Source organism: Octopus bimaculoides, chromosome 4 (genome assembly GCF_046866305.1).
Source record: "Octopus bimaculoides isolate indiv1 chromosome 4, ASM4686630v1, whole genome shotgun sequence".
NCBI lineage: Eukaryota > Metazoa > Mollusca > Cephalopoda > Octopoda > Octopodidae > Octopus > Octopus bimaculoides.
Genome location: NC_142931.1, coordinates 115,547,877 through 115,562,164, shown reverse-complemented (window position 1 = coordinate 115,562,164; position 14,288 = coordinate 115,547,877). Strand labels below are relative to the sequence as shown.

The 14,288-nt window shown below is 36.2% G+C and overlaps 1 protein-coding gene across 1 annotated transcript in view; it reads left to right on the top strand.

Moving 5' to 3' along the window:
* Positions 1 to 14,288, top strand: part of LOC106872113 (lipid transport auxiliary protein 1) — a 43,580-nt gene that overhangs the window by 25,510 nt on the left and 3,782 nt on the right. The window contains exon 7 of the mRNA XM_089351188.1: positions 661 to 719. Within this exon, the coding sequence (XP_089207314.1) occupies positions 661 to 719 (59 nt within the window). The remainder of the gene's footprint in view (positions 1 to 660; positions 720 to 14,288) is intronic.

Below are 14,288 nucleotides of genomic sequence, written 5' to 3'. Positions count from 1 at the left end.
TGAGCTAGACTAGTTATTGTACTTTGCTAGCCAGTTCATTCCACATGCACTTAACCTTACCAAAACCTATGTTGAGCACTGCTTCCCTGGATCCTTGAGATTTATGAAAGAATTACTAAATTTAAGGCAGTTCTAGAAATGTTCTGCCTTATATATTGTTTTTTAGTGCCAGTTTACCTTTAATCAAATAGACCTGTCATTAAAGAGTTTCAAGCTGTAATCATTCTATCTTTTTGTTTTCCCTATTTTAAGGACAGTAGTATGTGATCTAATGGAGATTTTACCTTCTATTTCTAGCAGATCATGTGACTGCACAAAGACTTTCCAATTGGCTTGTCATCTTGTATATATCATGTGTTAATAACATCTATAAGGAGGTGCTTTTTCCATTCACCAAAGTGAATGGAGTCTTGGTCAGGAGGAACTGATATCATCAAATAGTGTCCAACATTCATCGGGAGTTTCAACCCTGAACTGTAACACCCTCCTGTTGGTGGGTCAGCAGAGGTGGCCAAGTCAATGCTCCTCATCTCCTCCTGGCTTCCAGCTTAACTCCTCTCTCTTGCTCCAAAGCCAACAAGAGGTTCTTTCAGCTGCCTTTCCCATCCTGCACACAGCCACCTTTCACTCCTTACCTCTCATATGTTTGATATTTTGTAGCCCTTTGAAGAAACAGAATATAACAAGTTCAAAGAAAATCTCCATTTGATTATCTCTCAGTGAGTACATTGTCACATTCTGTATTTTATTTATGCATTATATTTGTGTGTTTGTATGTGTGTGTGTGTAGCAAGCTATCATACTCTATGACTGGCATTGTAGCATCATCCATGAGCTGCAACAAGAACAAAAGAGATGATCTAGAAAGAAGTGATGACAGAAACTTCAAACTGAGGGACCAATTTATGAAATTAACTGAAAGAGATATAGAACAATGGACTAGGAAGAGAATTATCTTAGATGTGATGCGGTTCAAAACACAATACCACCACTGTCATATTCATAGTGAGACAACTACAAGAGAAGCTTTTAACTGAGAATAAGCTACTGTGTCTACTATTCATTGACCTAAAATCAAAGTGCTATGCTCTGTTGTCTGCTGATCTTTAGAATGACTACGTAATGATGAATGGCTTGTGGGAACCATATAAGACCTGTACAGAGATACCATCAACAAGATTAGGGTTAAGAATGTGTTTAGCAAAGAATTTGGCATGTGGCCTTAAGGAATTTCAGATGAGTTGTTCAAGAGAGAACTGGGACTCTGTTAGCCCTAATAACTTTGGAACAAACTGTGAGAATATTTCAGTGCCTGCTAACGTATGGCTTCATATCTGGTATCTTTCATCCTCCTGTTCACATCACAGTTTTTCTATAAGTTAGGTCATATTGGTTGATGGATTTACTGCAACAGATAATTTTAAGCCGACCAGAAAGATGCAGGTAGGTTTGCACTCATCATACATAGCTTGAGATGATCCAGGGAACATTTGTAGCCTTAAGCTTCCCAGTATGCAATAAATTATAGCCTTCACATGTATCATTAATGTCATGAGGGCCATACTCAGCACAGATCATTTTAGCAATAATATTTTGTTATAGTAACTCTATAATTCTAGTACAATTCAGTCCATCGGCACTGGCAACGATCTCGCTTGAATGTCTTTTTTTTTGGCACGTGAAAAGACATTCAAGCGAGATCGTTGCCAGTGCCGATGAACTGGCTCCTGTGCAGGTGGCACATAAAATACACCATTTCGAGCATGGCCGTTGCCAGTACCACCTGACTGGCCCTCGTGCCGGTGGCACGTAAAACACCCATTACACTCTCGGAGTGGTTGACGTTAAGAAGGGCATCCAGCTGTAGAAACTCTGCCAAATCAGATTGGAGCCTGGTGTCTCCTCCTGATCCACCAGTCCTCAGTCAAATCATCCAACCCATGCTATCATGGAAAGCGGACGTTAAATGACGACAATTTATCATTATCCAGTCTAAAATAACTTTCAAACTATTAGTTTTTAATCCAGGATACTTAAGGTGTTACATTTTTAACACAGTCTTAAGTTACTTATCTATCTATATATATATATATATATATATATATATATATGTATGTTTGTGTGTGCGTGTATATATATATATATATATATATATATATATAGGCACAACTTGGTACTCTTTTATTCTAATTGTTACATATGTTTCAGTATTTGGTAACACATCACAGACTACTCTCAGATACAGACAACCTGTTTGTACAAGTAACAGTGGGAATTCAACAAGATTAACATTAGAGCCAATACCTAGGTAGAGGAAAAAATTACTTTGCTTGGAAACAAGTGAAGGTTGATGACAGGAAGGGCATCCAGCTATGGAAAATCTGCTTCAACAAATCCTGTCTAATCCATGCAAGCATAGGAAAGTAGATGTTAAAACTATGATGGTGATGATATAATTTACTCTTGTTTTCCCCACTAGTTGAAAGAATCTACAAGTGAAGAATGACTTTACAACTTGTTTTCTGTATGACTAATTATTCTACGATCAAATCAAACTGTTGTGTGTTTGTGACAGCTGAGTTATCAACTTGAGTAAAATATTTTGTTCTGGGACGTAACTACATTACCAACATTGTATCTGAACCTGCAACCATTCTTATCTATTCTAAAAAGTTAGCAGAAACAATATGATTGGGTTTTTAGAAATTTTCAGATACTTTGATTTCTCTGTCAAAAAAAAATTATACACTTAAGTTTTTTCTTGCCATATTTCTAAAACAGTGACAAAATAAATATGTTGCCTTTACTTCAATTCATCTTGAAAATAATGAAGAATATAGTAAAATAACTTTTTCATTATTAAACTGGTGTTTAGAACAAAAATTATCATGAATTTTTCACAGAAAGTTTTAATTTAGACCACTTTAAAATAGGAATTTGTATCATTGAACCAGGGATAGTTTCAGGCAGATCGGTATCAAAAAGATTATGATATACCAAAGACACTTATTAAACAAATACATAAATAAAAGTAGGTTTTTTAATATTATGAGCAGCTAATAATATTCATACAAGCATGGCCAAATTTTGAGATTTTGTAACTATCTTAAATCTAAATCCCTGAATAGTCGTTTAACCTTTAGGTTCTATAAACTATTAAGGAAAGTAAGCCATTGAGTTTCATTAAGATCAAAAGTCATAAAAATTATTTTGAAAATACTCAACAACTACAAAAAACAAATAAATAAAAACTTGATATAATTATTTAGCAGAAAATTAACATACTACAAAGGTTATTCATAATAATGATGGATCAAAATGAATTTAGTACAATGTAAGCCAGCTCAATTTTTCCCCCTTTTTATAACCCATTTTGAGCATGTCTTTTTTTCCTAATTTTTCTAATTATTATTTGTTCATTTGGGCATTTAAGAATGTGTTGATATTGCATGGTACCTTTTCAGCATGGTTTGTGGCTTTTGGTTCTCGTGTTTATTTTTTTGTTAAAGAAAATAAATAGAAAATGATGAAAATTGGATTGTGTGTGTGTGTGTGCACGCACATATACTTTCGTTCTCCCTATGTTTTTATAATGAGTTCCAGGATAAAGTATAATCAGCTATACTATGGAAAGGACAGATTCAGAAATAGTGTATAATGGAACAGCCTCAATGCTTTTAAGGCAGTTTATGATCTCTGTATGGATGTATGTGCCTCAGACATTCAGAATATCTGAAGATATGGGCATATTTTTACATCCACAAAACTTTATACAACGTGATCTAACTCAACCTAATTGACAATTGTTTATGTCCTGTCTTTGGTCAGAACACTTGAGTCTCAAAAGATAGCCCAATCCTTCTTTTGAGACAGATTTAAACTCCAGAAGAAGACAGTGCCAGACCACTAATATGGTATCCCAAGAATACATTAGAAGTCAGTTCTGATTTGACAGTTCAAGACAAATATGAAGTTTACACTCATATTTCTGTGTATTTCATTTAGATCTGGTGTTAAAAACAACTAAATTAATGTAATACAATAACAGAATTGATATTATTTATGATGAGTAAAAGATTAATTGGAAACGCATGTGCTCCAGCTTGGCTGCAATCAAATGACTGAAACATGTCATCATCATCATCATCATCGTTTAACGTCCGCTTTCCATGCTAGCATGAGTTGGACGATTTGACTGAGGACTGGTGAACCAGATGGCTACACCAGGCTCCAATCTGATTTGGCAGAGTTTCTACAGCTGGATGCCCTTCCTAACGCCAACCACTCCGAGAGTGTAGTAGGTGCTTTTACGTGCCACCTGCACAGGAGCCAGTCCAGCGGTACTGGCAATGAACTCGCTCGAATGCCTGGGGGGGGGGGGCGTACACTCGAATGCCTGGGGGGGGGCGTACACTCTACAAGCAAAATATATGTACTGTCACAGTGTATGTCACTATGATACTTCTGAGAAATATCAGCCAGGAAGGCGACGTTGGTAACGATCATGCTCAAATGGTGCTATTTACATGCCACCGGCACGGAAGCCAGACAGCTGGTGCTCTGGCAACGATCACGTTCAGACGGTGCTCTTAGTGATCTACTGGTACAGGTGCCATCACGATTTCGCTTTCGCTTGCCCCAACAGGTCTTCACAAGCCGAGTTTAGTGTTCAATGAAGAGACGTTGGCATGGGTGCCAGTCTACAAATTTAGTTTGATTTTGATTTCAAATTTGTAGACTGGCACCCAGACACATAGTGGTTTATATATGTCGGTACAAATATGACAGTATGATTCCAAATTCAATCCCATCATGGACCACTTTGAGTTAGTCTTCTATCATTGTCTCAGGCCAACTTGTCTTGTGTGTGCGTTTGTGTATCAAGGAAGAATGGCAGAATCAGGGTGTGGGACAACAGTAGTGTCATATTTGATATTATAGTACTTTAAAAGTTCTGTCCCCTTAGAACCAGGTTTACTTTGCTTTTGAAGAGATTGTTGAAACAAATAGAGGCAAAGTACCCTAATTGACTAAAAAGAATCTTGATGGTGAGGCCCCTAACATGTCTCCCATTTAATGACCAAAACCCTTAAAACAAAAATTGAAACACACACACGCATTAACATGAATACATGTCTGTTTATACATGCACACACATATTTATGAAGAATGAGAAATGGAATGAAATTGATCAACATACTGCCTCTTCATTGAATTACAATGTAAGTGGCTGAATATCCTGCAGACATTTGTATTCATAATGTTATCTTGAAGCAGAATCAGCATGACAAAGCTACAGGAAGTGAAAGAAACTTGTCATATATGTCTCCTTTTTTTCTCCTTGATATCACAAGATAGCTATAAACGAACTTCACTGCCATATAAGTGAAGTCCCTCATTTCCAGATTTCTGCAAAAACTTGTCCAGATATTGGGGATATTACCTTGCTGGAAAACTGGTGAAGGTTGGCAACTGTAAGGGCATCTGGTTATAAATAATCTTCTTCAATGAATTCTGTCAGCTCATACAAATATAATCATATGATATAATACACATGTGAGCCATCAGTAAATGTAAAAAAAAAAAGAGAAAGAAAGATGAAAAGTGGGTTACTATAAAAATAAAGCTGCCTATTCCTTCACTAACTAACTGACTGGGACTCTGTCGGTTATGACAATGAGGGTTCCAGTTGATCTGATCAATGGAACAACCTGCTTGTGAAATTGATGTGCAAGTGGCTGGGCACTCCTCAGACACATGTACCCTTAACGAGGTTCTGAGGGAAATCCAACATGACACTGAGTGTGACAAGGCTGGCCTTTTTGAAATACAGGTACCACTCATTTTTACAAGCTGAGTGGACTAGAGCAACATGAAATAAAGTGTCTTGCTCAGGAACACAACACACTACTGCGAATTGAACTCACAACCTTAAGATCAAGAGCCAAGTACCCTGACCACTAAGCCACATGATCCCTTCAGTAGATGAGGAAGGGAAAAAATCCTCTTGAGCAAGATTTGAACCTGGAACTCACTACAAAACACTGCATCTACGTCTGGCTTTCCAATTGTATAATCTATAAGAACAACACCAACAATAACAAGAACATTGAGAAGAATAATTAATGAGATTATGGAGGCATAGGTATGGCTGTGTGATTACAAGTTTGCTTCCTAATCACATGGATCTGGGTTCAGTTCCACTGTGTGGCACCTTGGGCAAGTATCTTTTACTATATCCCCTGGACCAACTAAAACCTTGTGAGAGGATTTGGTCGATGGAAACTAAAACATGCCCATTTTATATATGTGTGTGTGTGTGTGAGTTTTACTGTTTCCTTGCCTTGACATGAGTGTCAAGTCATCAAACCCACGCCAGCTGGCATGGGTTGGACAGTTTGACAGGAACTGGCAAAGCTAGAGGCCACACCAGGTTCCACGGTCTATTTTGGCTTGGACCTCCGGCTGTAGAAACCAAGCCGAAACAACCTGTGCCAACATGGGAAACGGATGTTAAATGACAATGAGGATGATGACGTCACTATTATGCAAGTGGTGTATTTTGTTTCCGATTTTCCTTGTAAACATGTCTGGTCATGGGGAAATAAATATCACCTTAAAGTAGATGTTAAAATAATTAATGATGATACTTGATTATATTTATGCATATGTGCTTTCTCTAATTATTTTTTTTTTTGGCTGATTTTTATATTTGTTTGTATGCTTGTTTGTTTGTAATTATTCATTAACTGCTCTTAATCTTTATTTTTTTCATTGTTAAATCATTGAACATTTCATTATGGGTATTGGGTTTGTTATCTATTAAAAAATCTTTACAGGTTATCATCAGACAAAAGCCAAGATGAATTCAAGGTATCTTTAACACTATTTGTTGGTATCTTAAATACCAAAATTGTAGCTTAATCTATATCCTGCATGTGACCTACTTACCAGTCATGTTCTTAGAATGGTTACCTAACTAAGCCACTTACTTGCTCAGCTTTTACATTCCTTACCAAGCTTTTAAGCAAAAAGTAATATCCCTTTTTCCTTCTATATTAACAATTCCATTTTTTAATCCTTTTTTTTTTTTTACTCATCCGTGTTACAAAATGCAGCTTTCTCTTTGGCTACACATTTCGTCTACAAGTAGTTAAAAGTAACTAGTGAATAGAATAGTAGAATTCTAGAATTCTCAGCAGAACTTTAACCCTTTCGTTACTGTATTTATTTTGAGATGCTTTGTGTTTCTTTCAATTAATTTTAAATATAGCAATGAATTTAGTAAAATAACTTAGTTATCATTAAGTTAGTGTTAGGAGCATAAATTGTGACTAAAGTTTGGTGGAAGATTTTAATTCAAAACTTATGAAAACAAGACATTTGTACTACAGAGCCAAAGGCAGTTTCAGCCGGGTTAGTAAGGAAAGGGTTAATCTTTATCTTCCAAGGGAGCAACTAAAATTTAACTGTATTTCTTCTTTGTCCATTTCCACAGAGCAATTTCTAGTAATTTCAAATTCTGTATAAAACCCAGTTAATCGGAAACAGCTCTTCAGTTTAAAATAATAGTAGATAGCTGAGGTTTTATTTTTGTTTTACTTTATTGAATAATTCAGTTTTAATAATTAAGCAGTATATAACTAAAATTAAAATAAAATTAAATTCAATAGGCACAGCTGTGTAGTTAAGAAGCTTGCTTAACAACTCTGTGGTTTCAGGTTCAGTCCCACTGCATGGCACCATGGGCAAGTGTCTTCCATTATAGCCTTGGGCTGACTAATGCCTTGTGAGTGAATTTGGTAAATAGAAACTGTGGAATGCTGTTGTGTGTGTGTGTGTGTGTGTGTGTGTGTGTGTGTGTGTGCTTCTCCCCTCTGCTGCTTGACAACTGGTGTTGGTTTGTTTACATTCCCATAACTTAGTGGTTTGGCAAAAGAGACTGAAAGAGTAAGTACCAGACTCAAAAAATAGAAGTACTGCAGTTGATTTGTTTGACTAAACCTTCATTGTGGTGTTCCACCATGGCCAGTCCAGTAATTGAAGTAAGTAAAAGATAAAAGATTAAAAGGGAAATGCAATAGAATATATCATTCTTGGCTCACCATATTTAGTGGTTTTAATGTGTTCAGATATTCTAGAAATAGTGAAATCTTTCAACAGAGACAAAGACAAAAAACTTGTAGGTGGCGGGGGGGGGGGGGGCGTACACTCTACAAGCAAAATATATGTACTGTCACAGTGTATGTCACTATGATACTTCTGAGAAATATCAGCAATATTCTCAGTATGTTCATTTTGTACATTTTCTCCCAGTGTAATTTCAAATTAAGTCGGTGAGCTAACGGAGTTGTTAGCACATTGGGCAAAATGCTTAGCAGCATTTCTTCCTGCTTTATACATTGCGGTTTCGATTCCTAGACTGGCCGTTGTGAGTGTTTATTGAGCGAAAACACCTAAAGCTCCACAAGGCTCTGGCAGCGGATGGTGGCAAACCCTGCTATACTCTTCCACCACAACTTTCTCTCACTCTTTCTTCCTGTTTCTGTTGTACCTGTAATTCATCAGGGCCAGCCTTGTCACACTGTGTCACGCTGAATCTCCTCGAGAACTCTGTTAAGGGTACACGTGTCTGTGCACGTTAATTTCATGAGCAGGCTGTTCCATTAATGGGATCAACTGGAACCCTCGTCGTCGTAACCGACGGAGTGCCAACAACAACATACATTGTGAATTCGGATTCTACTAGGGTCAGTTTTACCTTTTATCCCTTAGATTGAAGTAATCGACTTACCCCCTCCCCTCAAAATTTCTGGCTTTGAACCTTGTGAATGGACTGGTGTCCCATTCAATGGAAATGTGATTTCAGTCGCTTGTATGCCACGAAAACTGGGTAAGTGGCTTTGTGAGTCTTAGGGCTGATTGGTAAGTTGGTTAATCTCTTATAAGCTTCCAAGATACTGATCTGCAATTTGATTTCATTTCCCAGTTGAAGTCATTTTATTTCATTTATCATATTTAAGTTGTTAATAAAGACATGAAGATTCCAGTCCCCCCCCCCCCCCACTCTATCCTTTCACTAATAATTGTAAAATACAAGACTCTTTAAAAACACACTCTATTTGATAAAATATCTTCTTATTTGTATCATACAATACACATTTCAATGCTTCTAATAAAAAAAAAAAAAAGTATTTGTTTACATTATAGTAATGACATTTAAAAAGCTATATCTTGACTTAATCATGTTATTAATTAAACAAAACAAAACAAGACAAGTCTGCACAAATTACTTCTTCATTTTATCCTATCTCTGGCCATATTACTGCTCAGTTTCACTCAGCTTTTGTCAATTAATTCTAACTTTTACTTAGCCTAAATTCACTCCATTAACTGCTAAACTGCCAAAGTGACACCCTGTATTTCTGCTACCCTTTCATTCTTCAATCTCACCGACAGAGCCTGAAAGCATAAATTTCCCATTTGTTACCCTTTATTTCTACCTCAATCTATTTTTTCAATTCATCTAAAACATCTCTAAGAAAACAACTTTTTTTTTTAATTTTTGTTTTATTTTTTTAAAGACGTAGTCAGAAGAGATGTGAAGGTGTATGACCTAGTGGTTTGGGTGTTGCACTCACAATTGTAAGACTATGGTTTCAATTCCTAGATTGGATGGTACACTGGGTACTTGAACAAAAACACTTCATTTCACATTGCTCTAGTTAAGATTTGGTTATTTCTAATTGATCAAGTGACCACTGAAAAGATGTCATATTGGTTCATGGGTGAAGGCAAATTAGTGCCTTAAGTTCAGTATTCTTTCCACAACCATTCCTCATTTAAAAGTTTCACTTATTGTTGTCCAGCAATCGTAGTCATCATTTGGAATTTGTGAAATGATGAAGTTGTATTTCTTTTCCATAAACCAAAGTTTGGTAACAGGATTCCATGATTCTTCCTAGTAGAATATTTTCATTATGGCTGGAATAGAACAAAATGAATATTTTTGATACTAGAGTTTCAAACTTCTCATTGTTTACCACTAAATAGACAGCTTTCTTATATTTTTTTCCACAATATTGACATTTATTGCTTTCCTATTCTTACTTGCCAGTTTATAAACACTGCATTATAGTCTTCATGTCTGTGAATGAGTATAATTATAGTGGAAGTAAAAATAGTTTGTGATTTAGGGGTAAATGTCCTTTTTATATTTTATATTTCAAGTTCTCTATGCTAGTATAGGTTGTTGTCTATTTTAGAATTGTTTGTAAAGAATAAAAAGTTTTGAATGGTACAACAATGCACTATAATACAAAAAATGGACTATATACCTGTTGTAATTTAGTTATCTATAGTCCAATGATATTTTGGAATACAATTCCTTCTTCAGATATTCTTAGATGGTGTCTCTGCTATAAACTGTTTTCCAGAATTGTTATTTCAATAACTCCGTGTTCTTTCTACTATTAGCCATGAAGTAAGATTGAAACCTGTTTTAGGCCTGAAGCAAGCTGAGTAAGTGCCTTGATGAGAAGCCGTATAATATCTCTAGTGAGGTTTGAACTCATTCCCAGCAACATATACTTATATCCATCATTCATTTTGTCATGTAATGAAAATTTTCATCGTTCTTAGTTCAGCCAATATTAACAGACAATCTAAAGAACTTCAAAGTGTACATTTCTTCTAACAGGGAAGTAGTTATGACAAGGAATCAAGTCATATTCTTGTCTCTTCAAGCTCAACTTGTGATTTAACCTTGACTGGTCATGAATGTTGGGTAATGGCTGAAAGAATATGATTGCAAATGCAAGTCGTCAAAATGGAGTTCCTCTGAAGTGTCTTTGGAGTAATGTTACTCAATAGAGTCCTTGGCTCAAGAGATCAGTAAGTCTCTATAGGTTGAGCCATTACTTCTCCACATTGAGGGGGTCACAGCTCTGGTACTATGGACGTGATTAGAATGTCACAGGAAAGAATTGCAAGACAGATTCTTCAAACCAAGCCAGCCAGCAGGAGACCTAGGGATAGATCAAGAACAAGATGGTTGGATAATATCCATAGTCTCGGTTGTACTTGGGAATCCTGCCAGAATATCTAATGATAGTTGCTTCTGATCGGGCCTTATGGAAGAGATGCCTAAAACTCTACACCCCCATGACCCTCCCAGGAAGAAAAGGGGGTGGGGGCAGAAGATGGATGGATGGATATGTGAAATATTCTCTTCTAACAAAAACCACATCGAGCTGTTGTGGCTTTGCAATACCAAATAATCCACAAATCTAAAAGAAGATATCCAGGCTGTGCTTGCACTTCTTGTGTTCCCTAATACTATCCATATTAGAAAGATTATCAATACAACATCCTTAACATATGTGAGTTGTTTAAACCCCAGATACTGGAGGAAGTGCCTGAGATTCTACCCGAACAACCTTTCTTGGAATAGTGGACAGAGATGGATGGATAGATGGATGAATGGTTTATCATTTATATTTCTAAAACCTATAATATTTCAGAGTCTAATGTATAGGAATATATAATGAGTCTAATGTACAGGAATATATAATAAGTCTAATGTACGGGAATATAATAATCCTGTAGAAGGTTGCTGAATATCAAAATAGAATGTTTCTCACAAAAAAAAAAAAAGAAGAATTTTTGCAGATTGTAAACCTTTCTCTATCTGTAAATCTGTTTTCTAAGTTGAATATGATAAATTCAGTTTTATTTAGTTAGTATCCAATAAATATATCCTCTTTTTTTTTATTATTGGAGTAGAATTTTAACTGCATGGATCATTTGTTTTTCTTAGATTTTAGTATAGATTCATATTTGAATTTAGATTTGTATGTACTGTAAAATTCTGATTTTTCAGGAAATTATGTTAATGGTTTTTTAAAAATATTTTATTCAATCTTTAAGTTCTCTTCTGGAAAGTTCCTATATGGATGGCTGGAATCAATGAAATCTAGATATAGTTAGCATGAAATCTTGTGTCTGTCTTATCACAAAAAAAAAAAAAAAAAGTTGGAATACTGAAATTCTGAATGCAAAAATCAGCTGAATGGTTGTTTTATATGGATGGTAATTCACACTTGCTTGCCTTCTTTATAGTTGAACAGAACAAAAATGTTAAAACAATTTTTTTCCTTTCTCTTCAGTCCTTGAAATCTAGTTTAGCTACTCAAAAGCACAAGCACATCTAAAGACCTAGCTTTCAATGTTATATAAATAGACTAATATTATTGTTGTGAGGCAGCAAGCTGTCAGAATCATTAGCACACCAGACAAAATGCTTAGCGGCACTTTGTCTGTCTTTATGTTCTGGGTTCAAATGCTGCCAGGGTCAACTTTGCCTTTCATTCTTTCAGGGTTGTAAGTACCTGTTGGGCACTGGGGTCAATTTGTCAACTTAGCCCTTCCACCAAAATTGCTGGCCTTCTGCTAAAATTTGAAACCAATATCATTATTGTTGTTGTTAAGGTAGTGAGCTGGCAAAATCGTTAGCATGGCTGACAAACTGCTAGCAGCATTTCTTCTGATTTTATGTTCTGATTTCAAATGCCACCAAGGTCAACTTTACCTTTCATCCTTTCAGAGTCGATAAAATAAGTACCTATAGTAGAAAGAATTATCATTGTTGTTGTTGCAACCATCAAATAGTGGCACAGTATTTAATAAGTGATCCCAGAAATAAATACTACACTCCTACACAGTTTAGGATTTTTGTCTTGTAAATTACTTTGTCTGTGCCATGTAAAAAACATCCAGTACAGCCATTAAAGTGGTTGGCATAGAAAGAGTATCCAGCTGTAGAAACCATGCCAAAGCAGACAATGGAGCTTGGCTCGTCAGTTCCTGTCGAGCCATCCAATCCATGGAAAATGGACATTAAATCCAGCATGAAAAATGGACATTAAATGATGATGGTCATTGATAGATAGAGTATCTCGGTATTTTAAGTTCTTTTAATAGTTATGTAATTTTCATTTTAAAAAGAAAAAGGATTAAGATTTAAATATCTTCCTAGAAAAGAGATTTTGCAAAAAATAGCCAGGACAGATTTGTGTCATAAGACCAGTTGTAGGTCTTGTATTTTGTTTTTAAAAAATATCATCCAATTACTTTACACCATCATTGTCTTGTTAATTTCAAATCAATGTTAACTGAGAAGGCAGTTTTACTTTCTTCAACGGGGAGGAATCATATTCATAATCATTTTTGTATCTCTTCCTTATCATTTGGCTGTATAACTCATTAGTTCCTTTACATATCTGTTTCAAACATCAGCTATATTTTATCACATAACTCCCAGAAACGTTTTACTGTCTTCAGTTGTAGGGTCTCCGAAGACATTACCACACTCACCCCACAGGCTGGCTAGTGTATTCATTCTGGTCTTTCTTTTGATTGTGCGTGAGAAGACCCGGCAAGCCAAGTAAGATCGTTGCCAGTGCCCCTGGACTGGCTCTTGTGCGAGTGGCACATGAGATGCACCATTTTGAGTGTGGCCGTTGCCAGTACCGCCTGACTGGCTCCCGTAGGATTTTCGAGTGAGATCGTTGCCAGTGCCCCTGGACTGGCTTGTGTGGGTGGCACATAAAAGACACCATTTCGAGCGTGGCCGTTTTTCGTGCAGGTGACATGTAAAAGCAACCACTACACTCTCTGAGTGGTTGGCGTTAGGAAGGGCATCCAGCTGTAGAAACTCTGCCAAATTAGATTGGAGCCTGGTGTTGCCATCCGGTTTCACCAGTCCTCAGTCAAATCGTCCAACCCATGCTAGCATGGAAAGCGGACGTTAAACGATGATGATGATGATGATGATGATGTTCTGCCACATCTATAGATCACAGCATCTATAGCTCACACCTTTGAAGTTAGTTCTCACTAAAAGCCTCACATATCACATAACTAATTTTTCTTGTTAATCCAGCATGTGGAGCATACACAAGATTTATAATTGCCACCATTGTATTACTTGTCAATAAGTCTAATCATTATGATTCTCTAACCCACCGAAACAACAATTATATCATCTGTCTACATCTCAGCTAAAAATATGCATATAGGCACAGGTGTAGCTGTGTGATTATGAAGCTTGTTTTGCACCCGTCTGGTTTCAGATTCAATCCTGCTTCATGGCACCTTGGGCAAGTGTCTTCTACCATAGCTCCAGGCTTCCCAATGCCTTTGTCAGTTAGTTTAGTTGACTGAAACTGTGTTGACGCTCATTATATATATATATATATATATATATATATATATATATATATTATATG